The following is an 18,829-nucleotide window of genomic DNA, read 5'->3' on the forward strand; positions in this document are numbered from 1 at the left end:
CAATATTTTAGCAAACAATTTTTTTATTTTGATGTGTCCTAAAGGTCAGTTGAGGCTGTAAGTTTTCTATCAATCAAGTAGTCTTTGTTTTATAAATAAAGACTGGTTTTCAAATGTATATACTGTACTTTGATTTTTGCAGTTATTATGAGACTTGCATTATACTTGTACCTTTAAATAGAAAATGAGTGCCAGCAATGAGATCTTTAGGAGAAACTGTTTATTTAAAACAAAAGCATCACAAGAGATGGATGAAATATTGTGAAAACAGAAAGTGTCAATCAGTATTGCAAAAACAAAAAGCACAAAGGTGGGGCATATTTAATATACAAGAAGACTTTTAGTGTCTTCAGAACAAATTTTTATACATTTCACAATAATTTGTTTAATATTAATGGTATTTTTTGTTTTGTTTCCTTTTACTGTATGTAGCTCAAATGTAACGATATTAGTCATGTTTTTACAATAGCCATTTTACTGTTTTTTTGTTTTATATATATATACTAGGGGGCTTCGCCCCCTGCTCACTTCGCTCGCCAACCCCCGTGTTTGGTTTTCCGGATACACACTTTTAAGATTTTTTTTTTCTTTGAATTGTTCCTATTTCATTAGTTTCACTTTTATTTCAGAATTTCTGTAAAAACAATATTTGTAATCTTGCGAGTCCCAATATGCTGAATCTTTTTAATGAGGTCAGGATAGGTTTCTCTGTTTCAGCACAGACAAAACGATCTACATCATCAGCAGTCAATAATTTTTTTTTTACAAAGTAAAAAAGTAAGTAGAGTTCTGCATTGGACTCCTGTCTGTAAAGTCGTGCTATTTTCCTTTCACATTTCCAAAAGTACATGGGTTTACTAAGGTGATACCCCAGCATTTGTCTTGGTTTTTGTACAAGGGCTAGACAGAACGTTTTTGACTCCTGGGGTAAATTTAGCTTTTTAAATAAGCAGACAGATAAATATATATACATTAACAAAGTAACCAATAAATGCATGTGCGGTAAACTCCGTTTTTGAAATTCTCAAGATTCTTTATTTGTCACATGAATAGTTATACAGGACAACACGCAGTGAAATGCATCCTGATACGCTTATCCAAAAACTGTACAAAGTTAGAAAAATATCAGTTAGATTAACAAAAAGTCATAGATTGAAAGATAACAGTATAGTAGAACATAATAAATAAGTAAAATTATGTGAATAAAGTAGAATTAAGTGTTAAGGTGCCATAGTGTAGTAATTATTGTGCAAACCAAAGTTAGACTGGTGCATAGTTAAATGAGGCAGTTTGTTTGTTTGCGCTAATGCGATCTTTACTTTCTTTTTTATATTTTCTAATTTTCCTACTTTCATATCCTTTAACTTTCTCCACATGTGTATAGCGCCAAGGTTTTTTTTTTTTTTGAGCCTTTGTAATTTCACTGGTTTCATAGTCTCTAACCTGCTCTGCATGTGTTTAGTGCCAACGTTTGTAAACGTCTTTATGAAGTTCTACTTTGTCTTTTACTCATTGCCTTTTAATTCTGAGCCGGATTGGATGTGCTTTTTTTTCAATTCCACTTGTTCCGGGGTGATAATTACTTTCCTTATTTTCTGAATTTGCACCTCGATTATTCTTTTTTGCTCTTTTTTTTTCTCCGCGCTGCTTTCTTCTTCGCTTAGATGTCGACATTTCATTTATAACGTACTGTCCTTATAAGCTTTATATGCGCTGAGAGCCCTGGATCTGTGTATGCTCAAATCCTTCACAAGACTGAATGTTTTGCTGCCTATTGGCCTGTTTGATAGATTGTAAATAGGGCGTGTCTTTGGTCTCACGGGTAGATTGTAAGTAGGGCGTGTCCTTGGTCTCGCGGGTGTTTAAAATGTCTTCCGAGAAGATTATGTATCGTAGACTTGCTTTTCCATTCCAAGATTTTCTTTTATATAGAGAGAGATATAAATAAACCTGTCTCTTAAGGCCATGTCACATTAGCCTGCTTTTCCAGTGATTTTCAGTCATAGCCTTCATTTACATAATCATAGTGAGTCAGAGGCAGTTGGAAGCATGCTCCAGTGAAACCTATCATCTACGTTGACATACCTAGTGACTCATTCCAGATATAAAGTCAAACTGGTTTGATTTTGTCATTTAGTTGTAGGGATTGACTTCTATATGCATGAGAGCTGACAATTCTTGCTTATTACTTATCTCTAGTTTGTGGCCATCTGTTGTATTTTGTTTGTGGTTATCATCTTTTGTTGTTTGAGCAGGGAGGTGCAGTCGTTAGCATTGCTGCCTCACATCTCCGATCACATTTTTGGCTCCAATAATCAGTCTAGCATAGTTGCCAGACACTTTTCTATGCATGAGGTGTCCCACCAGTGGAACACTGCCATATTTGAGAGTTGTTTTTGTATGTTGCAATAAACCCACAAGTCAATGAAAAGCAATAAGGGTATCTTAACTTACCAAAGGGAATCTGGTGTAAAATTTTGCTGAATTAATATGTGAACAACAATATAAATTTCCATACTGAATCAGTCGAGCCCCGGGTTAACAACAACTGCCACCAGTACTGTCTGCCAACAGGGTGCTGGCGGAAATTGGGCTACCGTTGGCCGAAGAAGGAGAGAAAGAAGTTAAAGAGAGTGGAACTGAGGGTAGGAACTTTGAATGTTGGCAGTATGACTGGTAAGAGGAGAGAGTTAGCCGATATGATTGAGAGAAGAAAGGTTGGTATATTGTGCGTGCAAGCGACTAAATGGAAGGGGAGTAAGGCCAGGTGGATTCAAATTGTTCTATCATGGTGTGGATGGGAGGAGAAATGGGGTAGGGGTTATGCTGAAAGAACAGTATGTCAAGAGTGTTTTTGAGGTGAAAAGCGTGTCTGACAGAGTAATTATGAAGAAGGAAATTGGAGGTGTGATGATGAATGTTGTTAGTGCATATGCCTCACAAGTTGGGTGTGCAATGGAGGAGAAAGATGATGTTTGGAGTGAGTTGGATGAAGTGATGAACAGTGTACCCAAGGGACAGAAAGTAGTGATTGGAGCAGATTTCAGTGGACATGTTGGTGAAGGAAACAGAGGCGGCAAGGAGGTGATGGGTAGGTATGGTGTCAAGGAGAGGAATGAAGGTCAGATGATAGTGGATTTTGCCAAAAGGATGGACATGGCTGTGGTGAATACATATTTTAAGAAGAGGGAGGAACATAGGGTTACGTACAAGAGTGGAGGAAGATGTACACAGGTGGATTATATCCTATGCCAGGGGTGTCGAACTCCGGGCCTAGAGGGCCGCAGTGGCTACAGGTTTTCATTCTAAACCTTTTCCTAATCAGGGAGTAGTTTTCACTGTAATAACTCCTTTTCCCTTCATTTCAATAGCCCTGTTTTTAAGGACTCAGTCCTCTGAATTGATTTGTTTCTTCATTAAATGGCATCCAAACAGAAATGAGACATGAAACAAGTCAACAGATGGCCAGTTAACTGGGATTTCAAACTCCAACCAATTTCACTCCAACCACTCTCTTAATGAGAAGCTGATTCTTGTTGTTAATTAAGTCCGTTATTTAATTCAATGGCTTGTTGCTGCTCTCATTCTGCCACAGCAGACATTTCCAAATCTGTTGATTTTTCTGTTTTTTCTGTCATATAGTGGCTTGTTTGATGTCTCATTATTGTTTGGCTACTAATTAAGGAAAAAGAGACAATTCAGGTGCCTGACTCAAGTTAATTAAAACTAAAGAAAAAGAAGTTAACAGTAAAATGGCTCACTAATGAAGAAGATGGTTAGAATGAAAACATGCAGCCACTGCAGCCCTCGAGGACCGGAGTTCGACACCTGTGTCCTATGCAGAAGAGTCAATCTGAAGGAAATGGTAGACTGCAAAGTGGTAGCAGGGGAAAGTGTAGTTAAGCAGCTTAGGATGGTGGTCTGTAGGATGACGTTGGAGATTAAGAGGAAGAGAGTGAGAGCAGAGCCAAGGATCAAATGGTGGAAGTTGAAAATAGAAGACTGCAAGGTTGAGTTTAGGGAGAAGGTGAGACAGGCACCAGGTGGTAGTGAAGAGTTACCAGACAGCTGGGAAACTACTGCTGATGTAGTAAGGGTGACAGCCAGAAGAGCGCTTGCTGTGACATCTGGACAGAGGAAGGAGGAAAAGGAAACCTGGTGGTGGAATGGGGAAGTACAGGAGAGTATACAGAGGAAGAGGATGGTAAAGAAGTGGGAAAGTCGGAGAGATGCAGAAAGTAGACAAGAGTTCAAGGAGATAAGGTGTAAGGTGAAGAGAGATGTGGCAAAGGCTAAAGAAAAGGCGTATGATGAGTTGTATGAAAGGTTTGACACTAAGGAAGGAGAAAAGGACCTGTACAGAGGACCGAGCTGGGAAAGATGTGCAGCAGGTTAGGGTGATAAAGGATAAAGACGGAAACGTACTCACAAGCGAGGCGAGTATGTTGAACAGATGGAAAAGTACTTAGGCTTATGAATGAAGAGAACGAGAGAGAAAGAGGGAAGAGGTTGGATGATGTGAAGTTTATGAATCAGGAAGTGCAATGGATTAGCAAGGAGGAAGTTAAGGACAGCTATGAAGATGATGAAAAATGGAAAGGCTGTTGGTCCAGATGACATACCTGTGGAAGCGTGGAGGTGTTTAGTAGAGATGGCAGTGGAGTTTTTAACCATATTGTTTAATGGAATCTTGGAAAGTTAGAGGATGCCTGAGCAGTGGAGAAGTGTACTGGTGCCGTTATTTAAGAATAGATAGATAGATAGATACTTTATTAATCCTAAGGGGAAATTCACATATTCCAGCAGCAGCATACTGATAAAGAAACAATATTAAACTAAAGAGTGATTAAAAAAAAATGCAGGTAAAACAGACAATAACTTTGTATAATGTTAACGTTAAACCCCCCTGGGTGGAATTAAAGAGTCGCATAGTGTGGGGGAGGAACGATCTCCTCAGTCTGTCAGTGAAGCAGGACATTGACAGCAGTCTATCGCTGAAGCTGCTCCTCTGTCTGTAGATGACACTGTTTAGTGGATGCAGTGGATTCTCCATGATTGACAGGAGCCTGCTTAGTGCCCATCGCTCTGCCACAGATATCAAACTGTCCAGCTCCATGCCTGCAATAGAGCCTGCCTTCCTCACCAGTTTGTCCAGGCATGAGGCGTCCTTCTTTATGTTGCCTCCCCAGCACACCACTGCGTAGAAGAGGGCACTCGCCACAACCGTCTGATAGAACATCTATAGCATCTTATTGAAGATGCCTTCTAAGGAAGTATAGTCAGCTCTGTCCTCTTTTGCACAGAGCATCAGTATTGGCAGTCCAGTCCAATTTATCATCCAGCTGCACTCCCAGGTATTTATAGGTCTTCACCCTCTGCACACAGTCACCTCTGATGGTCACGGGGTCCAGGAGGGGCCTGGGTCTCCTAAAATCCACCACCAGCTCCTTGGTTTTGCTGGTGTTCAGGTGTAGGTGGTTTGAGTCGCACCATTTAACAAAGTCCTTGATTAGGTTCCTATACTACTCCTCCTGCCCACTTCTGATTCAGCCCATGATAGCAGTGTCGTCAGCGAACTTTTGCACGTGGCAGGACTCCGAGTTATACTGGAAGTCCGATGTATATAGGCTGAACAGGACCGGAGAAAGTACAGTCCCCTGCGGCGCTCCTGTGTTGCTGACCACAATGTCAGACCTGCAGTTCCCAAGACGCACATACTGAGGTCTGTCTGTAAGATAGTCCACAATCCATGCCACCATGTATGAATCTACTCCCATCTCTGTCAGCTTGTCCCTAAGGAGCAGAGGTTGGATGGTGTTGAAGATGCTAGAGAAGTCCAGAAACATAATTCTTACTGCACCACTGCCTCTGTCCAAGTGGGAGAGGGATTGGTGTAGCATGTAGATGATGGCATCCTCCGCTCCCACCTTCTCCTGGTATGCGAACTGCAGAGGGTCGAGAGCGTGGTGGACCTGTGGCCTCAGGTGGTGAAGCAGCAGCCGCTCCATGGTCTTCATCACATGTGACGTCAGAGAGACAGGCCGGAAGTCATTCAGCTCACTAGGACGTGATACCTTTGGGACTGGGGTGATGCAAGATGTTTTCCAAAGCCTCGGGACTCTCCCCTGTTCCAGGCTCAGGTTGAAGATGCACTGTAGAGGACTCCCCAACTCCAACGCACAGGCCTTCAGCAAAAAGGTGGATGTGCAGAACTGTAGTAACTACAGGGGGATAAAACTGATGAGGTACAGCGTGAAGTTATGGGAAAGAGTAGTGGAAGCTAAGTTAAGAAGTGAGGTGATGATTAGTGAGCAGCAGTATGGGTTCATGCCAAGAAAGAGCACCACAGATGCGATGTTTGCTCTGAGGGTGTTGATGGAGAAGTATAGAGAAGGCCAGAAGGAGTTGCATTGTGTCTTTATGCACCTGGAGAAAGCATATGACCTGGTACCTCAAGAGGAACTGTGGTATTGTATGAAGAAGTCGGGAGTGGCAGAGAAGTACGTAAGAGCTGTACAGGATATGTACGAGGGAAGTGTGACAGTGGTGAGGTCTGCGGTAGGAGTGATGGATGCATTCAAGGTAGAGGTGGGATTACATCAGGGATCGGCACTGAGCCCTTTCTTATTTGCAATGGTGATGGACAGGTTCACAGACGAGATAAGACAGGAGTCCCGTGGACTATGATGTTTGCTGATGACATTGTGATCTGTAGCGATAGTAAGGAGCAGGTTGAGGAGATCCTGGAGAGGTTGAGATATGCTGTAGAGAGGAGAGGAACGTCAGTAGGAACAAGACAGAATACATGCGTGTAAATGAGAGGGAGGTCAATGGAATGGTGAGGATGTTAGGAGTAGAGTTAGCGAAGGTGGATAAGTTTAAATACTTTGGTTCAACAGTACAGAATAATGGGGATTGTGGAAGAGAGGTGAAAAATTGAGTGCAGGCAGGGTGGAATGGGTGGAGAAGAGGGTCAGGAGTAATTTTTGATAGACTGGTATCAGCAAGAGTGAAAGGGAAGGTCTACAGGACAGTAGTGAGACCAGCAATGTTATATGGGTTGGAGACGGTGGCACTGACCAGAAGCAGGAGACAGAGCTGGAGGTAGCAGAGTTGAAGATGCTAAAATTTGCACTGGGTGTGACGAGGATGGATAGGATTAGAAATGAGTACATTAGAGGGTTGGCTCAAGTTGGACGGTTGGGAGACAAAGTCAGAGGCGAGATTGCGTTGGTTTGGACATGTGCAGAGGAGAGATGCTGAGTATATTGGGAGAAGGATGCTAAGGATAGAGCTGCCAGGGAAAAGGAAAAGAGGAAGGCCTAAGAGGAGGTTTATGGATGTGGTGAGAGAGGACATGCAAGTGATGGGTGTAGCAGAGCAAGATGCAGAGGACAGAAAGTTATGGAAGAAGATGATCCGCTGTTTCAACCCCTAATGTTAGCAGAAGAACTTACCAAAGGGTGTCTTCTTTCAAATAAGTTATAAGTTTCCATTTTGCCTGCTCTCTTTCGTTAGTATAATATGCGATTTGCACACATATATGCCAAAACCAGAAGCATGTAACAGCTGAGCGAATGACTTTGAGCCACACACAGGGATACTCATCATTGGATAGCGGAGTTTCAAATCTTTCCAATGATGTATAGTTGTTTAAGATTCGTCATTCATAACAAAGGTCAGAGCTGTGCATAAAAGGCAAGAAATAAATTGCGTTTCTGAAAGCTGATCTTTATGCATCTTTACACACAAAAGTTCTGTGAGACTGCGAGGGATTGTTTGGTTCATGTGCAAGAAGACTTGAAGTAAAAGGAAACCTACTGTTGAGGAAGCACTAAAAAAGTTACAGAATGCTAGTGATACAGAATATAAAGAACTAGAGTCACAGTTATGCTTGATTTGTAAGTACTGCTTAATATAACTTTAAAGTGTCACAGTGTGCATTTTGTCAATTCAAGCATCTTGATTTCAGTTACCTTATCCAGACTGTGTGTTGCACATTCTACATATGTTTTCTGAGCAGTGCTCTTCCAGTTTCAACTTCTTAGTATACTGGTGAAAGTACCATTAAACCGTACCCACTTGAAGTTTTTGATCGAACTTTTTCATCACCCTTTTGATCCAAAGTCACTTTTCCGCCCTCTATTTTGCAAGCCATAAATGTGCAGTTTAGGTTATTTGGACACTGTGTGAATGATTTTAGGTGTAGGTGTGTTTGTACGCTGTCCAGTGCTATTTCCTGCACTATGCCCAGGGCTGCTAGGAAAGGCATTGGGAGAAGCTGGTTTGAAATTGTATACATGTACTTGGTTTATTGCAGATGTGAAATGCAAGAGCAACAGCAACAAAAAAAAAAATCTTAAAAACACAGTACAATTCTGTGCAGCAACTGCAGCAGAAGGCAGGAGAAGATGTGAGAATTGCAGCACAAAAAAATCAATCTAATGTACAAAATGTAAGGTTTCTCCAAGTCTAGTGGGAAACAAATTGTTTCAAGGATTAGCATGAAAAAGTAATTTTGAAAGTAAAGGTTTGAATGAGTGCATAATTATACATACAAAGTTTCAAATTTGTTTACTTTTTGCTACTGAGTAATATATAAAGTGTGCTTGTGTAGATATATATTCTCTATCAAAATTCAACTGCAGCTGCATCTCTTGTTTTGAGAGATTGTTTAGGTGCAAGAGACTAAATGTTTCCAAAATGGGAAACAAAATGTTTCCAAAAAGCAGGGCATTTTGTGCCAAACAGTTTAACTTTGCAATACTATGAGATATGAAATCTAAACATGGCACGATGATAGCTGATAGATTTGGGAGAAAAAACAGAAATTGATTACAGGGTTGTGCATCATAATTTTCTTGGTTATTTATTGTAAAATCCAGTTTTTTGGATAGCAATTCCAAAAATAACTTTTTTTTTATTTAATGGACATTGGTATGAAGTAAAGGTTTTTACTCCTATAAAGACTTTCTTTTAAAAATTTGGAGTGTCTCTTATACTCACTAAATTTCAACTATTTGAATCTCCTTTATTACATACAGTAAGCAGAATTATAGCCTTTTATTTTTGGGAACATGATTTAGGCCCAATAATACCAAAATCTCCTTCAGGCATAAGGGGTTCAGAGACCATTTCACCATAATAAGCCATTCAAAACTAGTTCAGTTCCTCCTTCCCTACTGACTTCAGTACATTTCGTCAAATTCCGTGAAGTTCCTGAATATTTCCTGTGATTTCACTGAACTTGCAGCGAACATCACTAGACAGGATTGTTGTGTTGGAAGATTGTGGAATTTACTTTATCTTTTTGTATGTGGAATTTAGCATTGCATCATGTTGAATTTTTTAGCATTTACTCTAAACAGACTATAATAAAATAAATTTTTAATACACATGTGTATTAATGCAATGTTTGTACAGTATGTGATGTTTAATTTCTATTTGTATTTTTAACTTTGTTCAACCTAACCTGTTTTTGCTGGTTTATTAAAAGTTTTCTGCATTAAAATAATTTTTATTTAGTTTTTTCTTAGAAAAATTATATACAAATATACACAAAATAACTCAGATTTTTGTAAATATCAGTGCAAATGCAACAACAATGTAATAAGCATTGTCTTGAATGTTGTGTGCTATATTTGTTAATGTGTTTTTTTTTTGTTTTATTTTTTTCCCGTTTTGTAGCTTCCTTCTCTTCGTTGCCTTACATTTTGTTTTGTGGAAATACCTCAGCGATGTCCGCATTCAACTTACTTCATTTGGTGACTAAAAACCAGCCAGTGCCCGAGCGAGCCTGTGGACTCCCCTCAGGTTGAATGGGTGCTGTTTGTTGTGTTTTGCAAAGAAATAAATCTAACTCAAGCCAGCAGGTGACTGTTCTTGCTGTTGAAAACTGTAACAAAATTTAATGTTTTAATAATTCAGAATGTTATTTGAAAAATTCTGCTATTATTTAATATGTAGAGTAAAAAATCAAATTGAAACTTGAACATTTAACAGTTCATGAGATGTCTGGCTAGCTTGACTTGAGAGCAGCTTCTGCTTTGAAGTGGTTGCATGATCAATTAATAGCTGCATGCAATTGAAATACTTTTGTTTTTATAAATTAAAGCATGACTAAATATCAGCAGCTCTTTAAGCTTAAAATAACAAATATTTTTAGAATACATATACAAATGGTATTTACAAATAGAATAGCAATAGAAGTTCCTTGGCATTAAAAAAGCATTTTTTCCCACTAAAGCTTTTTTTTGCAAAATGTGTTTTATTTCACAACTGTGTGTGCATTTTCACATATTGCTTTTTACTCACTGTTTAATATTTGTTCAAAACTTTTCTGAAGCAGAAATCAAGGTTTGGTGTCATTCACAATTTAATTTTAAATTCTGTTTTGTGTTACCATTCTCTTTAGATTTGGTACAGTATGTTTACTTTAATTAGTAAAGCATTAAAGATAACTGAAAATACAATGCTTAGCACTGCTGCATCACAATACCAGGAACCTGGTTTCATTTCTTGGCCTCCTGACTCTCTAGGTAAAGCTTGAACGTTATTTCTGTGTTCACCAGAGTTTGCTCCTGAGGTGAACTGGGTATCCTCACACATAACAAAGATTTTCATGTTAGATTAATTAATCTGCAATTGTGTGAGTGGGTGGACTGGCATCCAATATACGGCTAGTTCCTGCCTATGATTAATGCTGCTGGACCTTGTGATAATGTAATGGGTTCAAAAGATTTTGTGCATACTGTATGTAGAAGCTCATTATATTAAAGACTGCATTGGAGCTATGAAGGTGACATTCTCAAATAGAACAGTGACAGAAGTACCACCGTCCTAGCACTGCTGTCAAAGTGTTAATGGTTGCAGCTTTACCTACTGTTGAATATATTGCAGCCTACTTTGATTTTTACCTATAAATGTGTAAAAGTAAATGTTGTGGGTATAGACAAACCCAGTTTCCCTTCTGTAAACTCATGGAATGGTACAAGTCCTATAATTCATAAAACCTTGTGAAAACAGGAAAGTTACGGGTTTCAGCTGGTTTTTCATTATGTAAGAATTTTTTCATGTAACTGAAAGTGAAAAAATTTGGGATTGTAATACGGATCCACAGTTTTAATAGTTCAACTTCATTCACTACCCAATGGATCTGCATGTAAGTTCCCTTTACTTTTGTGAAACACAATGCACATGCTGGGCGGCACAGTGGCGCAGTGGGTAGCGCTGCTGCCTTGCAGTTGGGAGACCTGGGGACCCGGGTTCGCTTCCGGGGTCCTCCCTGCGTCGAGTTTGCATGTTCTCCCCGTGTCTGCGTGGGTTTCCTCCGGGCACTCCGGTTTCCTCCCACAGTCCAAAGACATGCAGGTTAGGTGGATTGGCGATTCTAAATTGGCCCTAGTGTGTGCTTGGTGTGTGGGTGTGTTTGTATGTGTCCTGCGGTGGGTTGGCACCCTGCCCAGGATTGTTTCCTGCCTTGTGCCCTGGGATTGGCTCCAGCAGACCCCTGTGACCCTGTGTTCGGATTCAGCGGGTTTGAAAATGGATGGATGGATGGAATGCACATGCTTGAATAGTTCTCCCATCAAGGCAGAGTGCTGTATTTTATATGTAAGCTTATTACAAGTACCAGTTTTTAAATTACTAAGTATAAAATGCATACACTAAAAGATACAGATTTGTCTAAACACACCATAAAACAAGCAGCTCCAAATTGATTAACATAAGTGAAACCTAATACTGTCAGTCCATTAACATTATCTTTATACTTGAACCAGTTGAAAATGGAGGAGAGAAAAAACAACAGAATCTTTATATCTGTTGATTCCAGGGCTCACAGTATCTGTGGTGTTTTTTCCATGGACAAGAAAAACAGCTTTTAAGTAGAGCACTGAAACAAAGTGCCACAGCAGGATACTGGGGAGATAAACAAAATAAAGGAGGGTTAGTAACAGTTCATAATGAATTGTATTACTGATAATTTATGCATGTGACTAATAGCAAAGATATAATAGTTTTCAGCCTGGGTTTAAAACCTGAAACTGAAGGGGCATTTTTATATAAGCATACAGATTGTTCCACAACTTTGGGGCTCGGTAGCTAAAAACTCAATCTCAAATTTGTTGTTTTGTTAATTCTTGCAATCTTTTAGTATGCTAGCATCTTGAGATCTTAAAACCTGCTCAGATTTGTAAATAATGATAATTTCATATAGGTAAGTAGATCCTTGTCTATTTAAAGATTTGTATGTAAGAAAGAAGATTTTAATATCGGCCCAAGGGATTACTGAAAGTTATTGTAAGGACCTTAAAACACAAATCATGTGATGGTGCTTTCTATTTCTTGTATGAATTCTTGCAGCAGCATTTGTGAGTTAACTGAAAGTTCTGTAAAGAATGGTTTGAACAGCCTGTGAATAATGCATATAAATAGTCAGTTCTATTAGAAATACAGGCATTAATTAATTTCTTGGTATCCTCCATATTTAGAATCTGTGTTCATTTTCTTATATTCTTAAGCTAGAAAAAACATTTTAGGTAGCTTTGTAATGTGTTCTTAAGGAACATATACATATTGGTGTCAAGGATAACACCTACGTTGTGTGCTGATTCAGTAAAACTAATATTTAGACCAGCGAAGTTAAAACGTGACACAATATTGTTGCAGTCTGTCATTTTCATCAATAAATAAAATTTCCGTTTTTATTCAGAGAAAAATAGTTATCATCCATCCAGTACTTTAACCCAGTTGGCACAGTTAATTAAGGACAGAATTGGAGAACATCATTTGGGTTAAAAGAAGGCTATAGCTGGGTATTGTCTGCATATGAGCAAAAATAAATGTTAGTTCCCAATGGAGGCATGTAAAGTGAAAATATGAGTGTGTTCCAATTATAAGATTTAAATATGAAAATACTGTTTTCAGACAATTGAAATTAAAAATAAATTAACTGCTCACAACAGTGTAATTTGAAAATACAAACTTTTACTAGCATATTATGAGCCTTTCCTCCTCAAGTGAGAGAACATTTTTTGTAACTTTTTTTCTTATGTGATATTTTTACCAGGCAAAATTACCTGTTTGTTGTTCCAAGTAATCTTCAGTTTCTGTTTGACCCCCATACACCCTGTCATTCAGCATCACTGGACCGCTGTCAGAAAAACAAAGCAACAAAATATTCACACTGACTTCATGGCATCTGGACTATAGCAAATGATGCTCCATTTCTAAATTATAGTTAACCAAAGTGACTACTATTTGTGTTAATTGTAAAAATGCTAATCACAAACAAAGAATTATCTCTGACTGTACAGAAAGACAGCAAATGAAGGTGCCTAATTAATGCAAGTTGTGAACAAATAGATCTCCAGAAAACCAATGGCTGCAGCATTAAATAATGGCTGTTTCAGTTTTGGTGGAGAATGCATTGAGAAAACAAATAGCAATTTTAGTATAAAGAACACAGGAGAAAAGTTATACAGTGATCACAAATAAACACTGAGCGAGGGGATTTACATCTTAGAAAGTTCATAAATAGATGTGGAGTTTAAAATTAAATATGAGCCAATCAACAGTCACAAGCCACAAAGACTACTTTAGGAGAAGTTAGGGAACTTTGGGTCTTTGTGTCAAGAAGGCATAACTCAAGCAGCACATTCTTAAGGTAGGAGAGAAAAGAAGCACTGTAACATTATGTGCTGATCTGTTATTATAGTCACATTCTATATTACAAGACCAGTGGAACAAGTGCTGGAAACATTTCCTTGCTTAAAATGTCAAAACTATGAGCTTATACCTCTGTCTTCTACCCTCGATCAGTGTCAGCCTTTTAAGGCCAAGTGTCTTTGTCTCTTTGTTATCTAATATTGTCCTAACCCAGTTTCTCAGGAGATATGCACATCATCTAGGGTGAATTAAAACATGCACCAGGTACTTTAAAGGGCCAACACTTAACACACTAAATTTGGTCAGAATAGCTGCAGTTTAGGGTTTAAAACCATTTAATGACCCTTGATATCAGGAGAGAGAACAAGCACTAATCTAGTCAGAGGAACAGGCCATGGTCTAAGAGAAAAGAGCAGAGAAGAACAGGCTCAGTCATGAGTATCTGGACAACTGTTTCACAGATTGGAGCCAGGGTCCACACCCTATAAGGAAACATCAGGGGCCTCATGTATAAACGATGCATACGCACAAAAATGTTGCGTAAGCCCGTTTCCACGTTCAGATCGCGATGTATAAAACTTAAACTTGGCACAAAGCCACGCACATTTTCACGTTAGCTCAAACCCTGGCGTACGCAAGTTCTCCGCTCGATTTTGCAAACTGGCGGCACCCAGCGTCAAAGCAGTGCTACTCTTCCAGTGTGGTTTCCCTTTCTTTTTCAGATCCATATCCCTGACGCAGCTTTATAAATACACTGAAGTTAACCGCATATCGTTTATTAGTTTAAGGCATCTGATTGTAATTAACCTGTAACAATATAATGGTCCACGGAATGTCCAAACTATTCCAAATACCATAGCTGCTTTAGCGTTGTTACTCTCACTGCACCACTCGGAGCAGCTGATCGGAAAGAGAATTATCGGTATACAGAATCCAGCACATACTGCCTCAGCCATTCACTATTTGAACTGCTCTCATCCGACAGACGCTTCAGAGCCTTTCCTGTACGGACTTCGAGGTTCAGAAACAGTTTCATCCCAAGAGCTATAAATGCACTCAATCAATCCATCAAGTGCTCCTTATAGAACTGTTTGTACTTACAAGTACAATTACCTCACTGTAAACTTGCAAAACAGTTATAATATTGCACAACCTGCACCACTTTATAAAGCGCGTATTTACATATGATGACGATATCATTTTTAAGAAGAAATGCAGCAAATGTTTATTACATTTTACAGATAAAATGTTAACGTCATTTAAATAATCTATATTGTTAATAATTAAACATGTGAGGACACAGTGTCGAGCGCTAGCGACGAGCTGGCGCCCTGATTATTCCTGCCTCGCGCTGTATTCTTGCTGGGGCTGGCGCGACACTGCGGAAAGACAGATGGATAGAATAATTAAACATGTACTATGAAGATATTTCAGTGTTCCTTAAAAGTTTTGACGAATTGGCGTTCTAAGCTTACAGATGGCTTAACATCTATTACAGAGCTGATTGTGTGGCGATTGGTTACTTGAAGAAAAAAAAGGAAGGACAGGAATTGGGGGTTAGTATGTTTGAAAGAGACAGTATTGCTGCAATAAATTATTTCATCGAAGGTCGCACACGACTCAGCAAGCATCTTGCGGGAGGCAGGAACAATCTGTGGACGAGGCACCTGCTGCGCCACCGTGTTCCCATGTTTAATAACATGCTTTACCTCCTATCATCATGAAAATGATATCATGTATACATCTCAGTATTTTAATTATTCAGAGAGCTGTAATATCACGAATGTAATGGATTCTGTATCCTGTCGGAGGAAGAGAAAGCCCGTTTAAGAAAAAGGTAGTGCACATAGAAGATCAAATACAAAACAAAGCATTTAACGTGCAACTTTAGTTACGATGGGATTTGAGAAACTAGTAAATTAAACGATTTAAAGATGAAGTTTATGATGTTCTACTTTAATGACAAAATAAACTGCGTGATTAAAGTGGAAATTTCGAGATTAAAGTTGACATTTTGTGCTTTTTTCCCCACTGTGTGCCTATTTTTTTTTTCACCCTCTGTACCTTAATAAGCTTTCATATGACACTCAGACGCTGGGCTACAACTCGCCTTTTCACTACAACTTTGATATCTGACCACTTCTTTTTTATTTTGGGCACTGTGCGACTTTGTGAACTTGAACTTTCGAGTTTCTCCGACACTCTATGTCACTCGATCAACTTCCTTTTGTTGTATATATCACTGTTTAAATCAACAAATATTAAGTTTTTCCTTGCCTCCACTTGGCATTTGCCATTGTCTTTTCACAGAACGCTGAGCTTAAAGGCTATTTATATTGATTTGCATATTCAAAGATGCGTAATTCTGGGAGGAGTTTGGGGCGGGACAGCAGGCGTGTGCACGTGCGTTACTTCTCACACTGACCGGGATTTATGTAGTGGAAGAACATGGAAGTTGGCGTTCGCACAGATTTATGCATCTGGATTTTTTTGTGCGTAAGCACATTTCCGCTTTTGTCCGTACACCATGTTATAGTGTGAATTCTATGCACGGGATTATACATGAGGCCCCAGGAGAGGCTGAGAGTTGGGTCCCTTTTCCCAGTTCAGTTCTACTGTGCTTGCCCCTGCTATTTGACCCTGTTTGTTTATTTTGTCTATAATAAAACTTTTTTGTTTTGGAACCTCTGATCTGGTTTTAAAATTATTCTGGGTTCTGAGATGCTTCAAGAGCAGCCTCTATTGTTCATAACACACTCCAGTCAACTTGCCAGAGGACCAAAAGAACACAGCAGTTGAATAAAAAAAATACACTTGATGCTATATGTGCAAAAAAATGTTGATACCATAATTAATTCAGAGATCTGCAGTAGTCTTGGAACAACTGAGACTCATACAGGATCTACTGTCTAATGACAAGTTTTGAAGCATTAAAAATTGTTAATGAATCTAATGAAACATGACATGTGCCAGCACTTTTGTGCATAACGCATTGATTGAATTTATTGACATAATGTTTGATATTTCCAAGTCTGCATATTCAGTGAAACATGTAATTGTACCATGGGTGTCCAGATCTTAGCATAGAATTATGTATGTGTACACACACATACAGTGGGGCAAAAAAGTATTTAGTCAGCCACCAATTGTGCAAGTTCTCCCACTTAAAAAGATGAGAGAGGCCTGTAATTTTCATCATAGGTATACCTCAACTATGAGAGACAAAATGAGAAAAAAAAATCCAGAAAATCACATTGTCTGATTTTAAAGAATTTATTTGCAAATTATGGTGGAAAATAAGTATTTGGTCACCTACAAACAAGCAAAATTTCTGGCTCTCACAGACCTGTTACTTCTTCTGTAAGAGGCTCCTCTGTCCTCCACTCGTTACCTGTATTAATGGCACCTGTTTGAACTCTATCAATATAAAAGACACCTGTCCACAACCTCAAACAGTCACACTCCAAACTCCACTATGGCCAAGACCAAAGAGCTGTCAAAGGACACCAGAAACAAAATTGTAGACCTGCACCAGGCTGGGAAGACTGAATCTGCAATAGGTAAGCAGCTTGGTGTGAAGAAATCAACTGTGGGAGCAATTATTAGAAAATGGAAGACATACAAGACCACTGATAATCTCCCTCGATATGGGGCTCCACGCAAGATCTCACCCCGTGGGGTCAAAATCATCACAAGAACAGTGAGCAAAAATCCCAGAACCACACGGGGGGACCTAGTGAATGACCTGCAGAGAGCTGGGACCAAAGTAACAAAGGCTACCATCAGTAACACACTATGCCGCCAAGGACTCAAATCCTGCAGTGCCAGATGTGTCCCCCTGCTTAAGCCAGTACATGTGCAGGCCCGTCTGAAGTTTGCTAGAGAGCATTTGGATGATCCAGAAGAGGATTGGGAGAATGTCGTATGGTCAGATGAAACCAAAATAGAACTTTTTGGTAAAAACTCTACTTGTCGTGTTTGGAGGAGAAAGAATGCTGAGTTGCATCCAAAGAACACCATACCTACTGTAAAGCATGTGGGTGGAAACATCATGCTTTGGGGCTGTTTTTCTGCAAAGGGACCAGGACGACTGATCCATGTAAAGGAAAGAATGAATGGGGCCATGTATCGTCAGATTTTGAGTGAAAACCTCCTTCCATCAGCAAGGGCATTGAAGATGAAACGTGGCTGGGTCTTTCAGCATGACAATGATCCCAATCACACCGCCCGGGTAACAAAGGAGTGGCTTCGTAAGAAGCATTTCAAGGTCCTGGAGTGGCCTAGCCAGTCTCCAGATCTCAACCCCATAGAAAATCTTTGGAGGGAGTTGAAAGTCCGTGTTGCCCAGCGACAGCCCCAAAACATCACTGCTCTAGTGGAGAGCTGCATGGAGGAATGGGCCAAAATACCAGCAACAGTGTGTGAAAACCTTGTGAAGACTTACAGAAAACGTTTGACCTGTGTCATTGCCAACAAAGGGTATATAACAAAGTATTGAGATGAACTTTTGTTATTGACCAAATACTTTTTTTCCACCATAATTTGCAAATAAATTCTTCAAAAATCAGACAATGTGATTTTCTGGATTTTTTTTCCTCATTTTGTATCTCATAGTTGAGGTATACCTATGATGAAAATTATAGGCCTCTCTCATCTTTTTAAGTGGGAGCACTTGCACAATTGGTGGCTGACTAAATACTTTTTTGCTCCACTGTATGTACACTTACAATGTTTGTCTCCACAGCTTTGAATTAGAATAAGCAAGGTATTTATGATGTTAAAATGGATTTTTAACAATTTCTGAACTGCTTAAATCTCATTCCATAAGCAAATGATTATTTAAGGTTAGTGCACCTACAAGTAGTCTTAATTAAGACAAGAAGTCAATTGAGAAGAGGAAGAAAAACCTCCTAGTTAATTTGGAACAAAGAGAAAATAAACCTCATCTAATTTTAAGTTTCAGAACCCAGCCAATTTGATTTGCAGTTGTCTCCATCATAAAAGGTTTTGTTTCAATGAAATATTTGCAAATAGAGTAAATATCTCAGAAATATTGATCAGCTCTGGCGTCTGTTCCAGAAAGTGAGAATAGATCATCCTGGATCTCAGAACAAATTCCAGCTTGCTTTAGTGCGATTTTGCACCAGTGGGTTAGCCAGTT

The 18,829-nt window shown here is 39.2% G+C and overlaps 1 protein-coding gene across 2 annotated transcripts in view; it reads left to right on the plus strand.

The window, feature by feature from the left end:
• The window catches only part of msrb3 (methionine sulfoxide reductase B3), a 205,226-nt gene that overhangs the window by 22,376 nt on the left and 164,021 nt on the right, over positions 1-18,829 (plus strand). For both annotated transcript variants that reach the window (XM_051923564.1, XM_051923570.1), the window contains one exon: positions 9,688-9,813. In XM_051923564.1, coding sequence (XP_051779524.1) covers positions 9,738-9,813 — 76 coding nt within the window. In that variant the 5' untranslated portion in view covers positions 9,688-9,737. The remainder of the gene's footprint in view (positions 1-9,687; positions 9,814-18,829) is intronic.

This window comes from Erpetoichthys calabaricus, chromosome 1 (assembly GCF_900747795.2).
Source record: "Erpetoichthys calabaricus chromosome 1, fErpCal1.3, whole genome shotgun sequence".
Classification (NCBI taxonomy): domain Eukaryota; kingdom Metazoa; phylum Chordata; class Cladistia; order Polypteriformes; family Polypteridae; genus Erpetoichthys; species Erpetoichthys calabaricus.